At 62.1% G+C, this 6,870-nt stretch overlaps 1 protein-coding gene across 1 annotated transcript in view; it reads left to right on the top strand.

The window, feature by feature from the left end:
• The first annotated feature begins 30 nt into the window (after nt 1-30).
• IRS2 (insulin receptor substrate 2) overlaps nt 31-6,870 on the top strand; it is a 29,216-nt gene continuing 22,376 nt past the window's right edge. Inside the window, exon 1 of the mRNA XM_040624520.1 lies at nt 31-4,009. Within this exon, the coding sequence (XP_040480454.1) occupies nt 31-4,009 (3,979 nt within the window). The remainder of the gene's footprint in view (nt 4,010-6,870) is intronic.

Here is a 6,870-nt window from a genome sequence, read left to right as displayed (position 1 = left end):
GGCCCCGCGGCGCGGCCTGAAACGCCGGCGATGGCGAGCCCACCGCTGCATGGGCCCCCCGGGCCGGCGGGCGGCGACGGCCCCAACCTCAACAACAACAACAACAACAACCACAGCGTGCGCAAGTGCGGCTACCTGCGCAAGCAGAAGCACGGCCACAAGCGTTTCTTCGTGCTGCGCGGGCCCGGCGACGAGGCGACGGCGACAGCGGGCGGGGGGCCGGCGCCGCAGCCGCCGCGGCTCGAGTACTATGAGAGCGAGAAGAAGTGGCGGAGCAAGGCGGGCGCCCCGAAGCGGGTCATCGCGCTCGACTGCTGCCTAAACATCAACAAGCGCGCCGACGCCAAACACAAGTACCTGATCGCGCTCTACACCAAGGACGAGTACTTCGCGGTGGCGGCCGAGAACGAGCAGGAGCAGGAGGGCTGGTACCGCGCGCTCACCGACCTGGTCAGCGAGGGCCGCGCCGGCGACGCGCCCCCCGCCGCCGCCACCGCCGCGTCCTGCAGCGCCTCCCTGCCCGGCGCCCTGGGCGGCTCGGCCGGCGCCGCCGCGGCCGATGACAGCTACGGGCTGGTGGCGCCCGCCACGGCCGCCTACCGCGAGGTGTGGCAGGTGAACCTGAAGCCCAAGGGCCTGGGCCAGAGCAAGAACCTGACGGGCGTGTACCGCCTGTGCCTGTCGGCGCGCACCATCGGCTTCGTGAAGCTCAACTGTGAGCAGCCGTCGGTGACGCTGCAGCTCATGAACATCCGCCGCTGCGGCCACTCGGACAGCTTCTTCTTCATCGAGGTGGGCCGGTCGGCTGTCACGGGCCCAGGTGAGCTGTGGATGCAGGCCGACGACTCGGTGGTGGCGCAGAACATCCACGAGACCATCCTGGAGGCCATGAAGGCACTCAAGGAGCTCTTCGAGTTCCGGCCGCGCAGTAAGAGCCAGTCGTCGGGCTCGTCCTCCACACACCCCATCAGCGTCCCCGGCGCGCGCCGCCACCACCACCTGGTCAACCTGCCCCCCAGCCAGACGGGCCTGGTGCGCCGCTCGCGCACCGACAGCCTGGCCGCCACCCCGCCGGCCGCCAAGTGCAGCTCTTGTCGGGTGCGCACGGCCAGCGAGGGAGACGGCGGCGCGGCGGCGGGGGCGGGGGCGGCGGGCGGCAGGCCTGTGTCTGTAGCCGGGAGTCCCCTGAGCCCCGGGCCGGTGCGCGCGCCCCTGAGCCGCTCACACACCCTGAGCGGCGGCTGCGGCGCCCGCGCGAGCAAGGTGGCGCTGGCGCCGGCAGGGGGCGCCCTGCAACACAGCCGCTCCATGTCCATGCCGGTGGCGCACTCGCCCCCAGCCGCCACCAGCCCCAGCAGCCTGTCGTCCAGCAGCGGGCATGGCTCCGGTTCTTACCCGCCGCCGCCAGGCCCGCATCCGCACCTGCAGCACGCCCTGCACCACCCCGCGGGCCAGCGGCCCTCCAGCGGCAGCGCCTCGGCCTCCGGCTCCCCCAGCGACCCTGGCTTCATGTCTCTGGATGAGTATGGCTCCAGCCCTGGGGACCTGAGAGCCTTCTGCAGCCACAGGAGCAACACGCCCGAGTCCATCGCTGAGACACCTCCGGCCAGAGACGGCAGCGGGGGCGAGCTGTACGGGTACATGACTATGGACAGGCCCCTGAGCCACTGTGGTCGCCCCTACCGCAGAGTCTCTGGGGACGGGGGCCAGGACTTGGACCGAGGGCTGAGGAAGAGGACTTACTCCCTGACCACACCTGCCCGGCAGCGGCCAGTGCCCCAGCCCTCCTCTGCATCCCTGGATGAATACACCCTGATGCGGGCCACGTTCTCCGGCAGCTCCGGCCGCCTCTGCCCATCCTGTCCCGCGTCATCTCCCAAAGTGGCCTACCACCCCTATCCTGAGGACTATGGCGACATCGAGATCGGGTCCCATAGGAGCTCTAGCAGTAACCTGGGTGCCGACGATGGCTACATGCCCATGACCCCTGGCGTGGCCCTCCTGGGTGGTGGCAGTGGCAGCTGTAAGAGTGATGACTACATGCCCATGAGCCCCACTAGCGTGTCTGCCCCGAAGCAGATCCTGCAGCCTCGGGCCGCGGCCGCAGCCCTGCCCCCCACAGGAGCCGCAGTGCCCGCACCCACCCCTACGGCCAGTAGGGCCTTTCCAGCGAACGGGGGCAGCTACAAGACGAGCTCCCCAGCCGAGAGCTCCCCTGAGGACAGTGGGTACATGCGTATGTGGTGTGGCTCCAAGCTGTCCATGGAGAACACTGACACCAAGCTGCTACCCAACGGGGACTACCTCAATATGTCCCCCAGCGACGCGGGTACCTCAGGGACACCTCCCGACTTCTTCTCGGCTGCCTTGCATGGCAGCGGGGAGATGCTCAGGGGAGTCCCTGGCTATTGCTATAGCTCCCTGCCTCGCTCCTACAAGGCTCCCTACACGTGCAATGGGGACAACGACCAGTATGTGCTCATGAGCTCCCCCGTGGGGCGCATCCTGGAAGAGGAGAGGCTAGAACCGCCTGCCGGCCCTGGCGCACCATCCACTAGCGCTTTCGCGGCCGGAGGCGGCCACATCCAACCTCCTCACCCAGTAGTGCCTTCGCCCAGCAGGCCGAGTGGCAGCAGCGGTGGCCGCCCAGAGGGCTTCCTGAACCAGCGCTGCCGGTTAGTGCGGCCCACACGCCTGTCCCTGGAGGGGCTTCAGACCCTGCCCAGCATGCACGAGTACCCTCTGCCGCCTGAGCCCAAGAGCCCGGGCGAGTACATCAACATTGACTTTGGTGAAGCCGGAACTCGCCTGTCTCCGCCCGCGCCTCCGCTGCTGGCTTCGGCGGCCTCATCGTCCTCACTGCTGTCCGCCAGCAGCCCGGCCTCGTCCCTGGGCTCGGGCACCCCGGGCACGAGCAGCGACAGCAGGCAGCGCTCCCCACTCTCCGACTACATGAACCTTGACTTCAGCTCGCCCAAGTCACCCAAGCCGGGCACCCAGAGCGGGGACCCCGTGGGCTCCCTGGATGCCCTCCTGTCCCCTGAGGCCTCGTCCCCCTACCCACCGCTGCCCCCCCGTCCTGCGGCCCCCACCTCCTCCCTGCAGCCGCAGCCGCCCCCACCGCCCCCCCCAGGGGAGCTGTACCGCCTGCCCCAGGCGTCAACTTCCCAGGGCCCCAGTGCTGCCTCCTCTTCGTCCTCGGAGACTGGGGACAATGGTGACTACACCGAGATGGCCTTTGGCGTGGCTGCCACCCCACCACAACCCATCGCGGCCCCCCCGAAGCCGGAAGGTGCCCGCGTGACCAGCCCCACCTCCGGCTTGAAGAGGCTGAGTCTCATGGATCAGGTGTCGGGAGTCGAGGCCTTCCTGCAGGCGAGCCAGCCCCCAGACCCTCACCGGGGAGCCAAGGTCATCCGCGCAGACCCACAGGGGGGCCGCCGCCGCCACAGCTCCGAGACCTTCTCCTCGACCACCACTGTGACCCCCGTGTCCCCATCCTTCGCCCATAACCCTAAGCGCCACAACTCGGCCTCTGTGGAAAACGTCTCTCTCAGGAAAAGCAGCGAAGGGGGCGGCAGCGGCGTCCTGGGTGGGGGCGACGAGCGCCCCACGTCCCCCCGCCAGTTGCAGCCACCGCCCCCCCAGCAGGCGCGCCCATGGGTACCAAGTCAGCCTGGGGGCTTGGTTGGCTGCCCTGGGGGCAGTGGGTCTCCAATGCGCAGGGAGACCTCTGCCGGCTTCCAGAACGGCCTCAACTACATCGCCATCGACGTGAGGGACGAGCCTGGGCTGTCAGCGGCCCCACAGCAGCATCCTCATCCGCAGCCCGGAGACAAGAGCGCCTGGGGCCGGACCCGCAGCCTCGGGGGCCTCATCAGCGCTGTGGGGGGCAGCGGCAGCGGTGGGGTATGTGGGGGGCCGGGCCCTGGCGCCCTACCCTCTGCCAACACCTATGCCAGCATTGACTTCTTGTCCCATCACCTGAAGGAGGCCACCATTGTGAAAGGTGAGGCCCGTGCACCTTGTGGATGGTGGGGGGAAGGGTGGGGGGCAGGCGGGGAGGCCGGTGAGCTACTCTGGGTTCACTGCCGTTCTCTCCTTTGGTACCTTGACCTGAGTGCCGAAATGTTGGACCAGACTGCTTGCTTTGTTTTCCTTTTGCTCCCCTGGCTTTTGTCCAAACCAAGAGCAGTCCAGTGGTCTTTGAGTTGAGCGGGAAGCGTCCCACTAAGGAGACGTGGATTTGTTGTTATGGCCCAGCCCCATTTCCCTTTTCCTACAGCCCCCTCTTCCCCGTCGGTTCCCAGGGCAGCCGTCTCCCCAGGTCAGCCACCCCAGAGTGCCAGTTACGGGTTCTTGACCTGAAGTTTGACAGCTCCCTCGCCTTTCCCTTTGTTTTCCTGGAACCAGGTCCCGCCTGATTTTTGCTGAGCCTCGAAGTTTACGAAAACAGGCCTGCAAGTCATTTAGAAAATGAGCGTCCATTTTGGTGGGTGCAACAGGGAGCAGTTAACCATTTCAGTTTTACACGGAAACTGTCGGGGCTTTTCCCTAAGAGACACCGTTTTTCTCCTGAGGCTCTGAAATGGGGACCGTGCCTACACACAGCATAAAAGCAGTGGTCCTCACACTCGAGCCTACCTGGGAGTCCGCTGGCCGGAGTTAAGCCTGGATGGCCGGGCTGTAGAAAGCCCCGGGGACTTTGGTGCAGTAGGCCTAGGGTGTGGCCTGGAACGTGCCTTTCTAAGAAGTTCCCAGGTTTTGTCGATGCTGCTGGTCGGGGAGCATCCTTTGGGAACCCTGTCCCATGTTAGGCTCCCCTGGGGAGGTTTGAGAATTTACCGACGGGGCCTCGCGCAGATGCATGGAAGCCAAGGCCCCGCGGGCAGAGCTCGGGGTTGTTCAGTGTTGGCCCGGGGGGTGTGGACGTGCAGCGGGATTTAGGATCTGTGCTGTCGAGAAAACAAGTGGGAGGCAACCTGCCGGGTCTTTTCCAGAACAGCTGGACAGGAGGGTGCCCCGTAGCGTTGCTCAGGTCCTCCTCACACATCCCTGAGGAGGGAGGGGTGTGCTTGCTCGCAGCAGGTGCTGCATCCCGAGGACCTCAACTCTGCATGGCTGGGGGGGAGGGGGAGAGGGGGGGCGGAGAGGGAGGGAGGGTTCAATTCCTAATTTTTCTGGTTGGGGGGTTGCTAGTCAGGTAGAGGCTCGGGGCCACCACAAAGCACGAAGCAGTGAGTCGTGGTCTGTGGATGCTGGCCTAAGGTCAGCAGTGTGCAGGGGTCCCAGGTGATGCTGTCGTTGGCGTGGGGATCCGTGTGCCTTTTGTTCTTAAAATAAACAGAGTCGCTGAATGCCATCCAAGTCCAACACGGGGTTTGGAGTATGCTTGGGACTGTGAGTCCCGGGGGTTTAAAAGTACAGCAATAGGGTAATGCCCTGTTGTTCTAACATAATAGAGGAAGAGCTCTTTACTTTTTTATTAAAACCGTAGAGGAGAAGATGAAAAGAGTCCTAGAGAATGAGGAGGAGGGGGGACTTTAGCATCTAGTTACAGCAGTTGTGTCCCACAAGCGGGGACTCTCCACTGCAGGTCCCTGGGCTTGGAGTTGAGTGAAGCACTACAGGTACTTCTGAAAAATGGCTTGTGTGTGTCAGGGAGTTGAAGGATGGGCTGCCGTCCAGGACACAGACCATAGAAGCACACGAGCATGACTAGAATTGCGTTGGGGGGGAAATGCATGCACACAGAATTGTTTTCCGTATGCCCAAACGGGTGTATGGGGTATATGTCATAGTGAACATGAAAGTACATTTTGCTGAAATCTGATTCTAATCAGAAAAGCAGCCTGGGAACAGAACACCTTTTACGCCTGTGGGTGAAGCAGGCAGCAAAAACCTGGACTGGACTGCGCCAGGCCCCGGGAGCGGGCTCCGGCAGTAGCAGGAGGAGTGGGCCGGGGTGCCAGGCCTGAAGGGATTCAAGGCCTTTCTGATAAGGGAGATACACGCGGAAATGTGATTCATGTATGATAGAATGCCCTCTCCAGACTAGGGAAAACGTGAAACTGCGAGAGATAAGTTTAGTAGGAGACCCGATGTAGCTTGTTTCGTTTGTGTTCCCACCAGTATAAAATTCCTTTCAACCTATAGGACTCAGGACTCTGAAACCAAAACAGCCGCTCATACGCTGCTCCACGGTGGCAGAACAAAGACGAGATTGGATTTGCTGGCTGTTTTTCCAGAGTCTCTGTGGGCACTATGGTAAACACCCTTTTAAGAAGGAAAAGGACTATTTTTAAGCAAAACAGAGGGCAGCAATTGACCCATTGTGCCAAAACCACAGTTTTATGTAAGAGGACTGCGTGCTAAATGGATTTCTAGTAAACTGATGTGACACGGAGAACAGTAGAACAGGAAAGACAAGGATGTCGTCTTAATTAATGTGGAACCTGAGTTGTGGTCCGCGGAGCCGGAAGGGAGCTCAAAGTGAATGTCCACTTTTATTTCACTCACGTGTGCGTGTAGAAATTTGTTTGTGGTGCTTATAAGTAAAAAGTTGACAGGAGATGAGCGTCCTCTGAGAGAATGATTTATAGGGAGGAAGACTTGGAAAGCATTTCTTTGAAGATGAAATAGGAGAACTTCCTGGGCCATTGTGTGCACTGGCCTGGTGTTCACAGTGGCTTATGTGTGTCCACACTGAGCTCCTCGGGCTCCACGTGGGGATACGTCATTAATTATGCTGAAGTGGATTAATTTAGGGTTGTTTGGGTCGAGTTTGGCATTTGCATAAGTGGTAACAAAGACACAAGGTTCCTGCAATGCTTGATAGCTGTTTACAATAGAATTGGGGATGCTGGGATT

The sequence above is a fragment of the Ursus maritimus genome, unplaced genomic scaffold (genome assembly GCF_017311325.1).
Source record: "Ursus maritimus isolate PB19 unplaced genomic scaffold, ASM1731132v1 scaffold_10, whole genome shotgun sequence".
NCBI lineage: Eukaryota > Metazoa > Chordata > Mammalia > Carnivora > Ursidae > Ursus > Ursus maritimus.
This window is presented reverse-complemented; position numbering and strand designations above follow the sequence as displayed.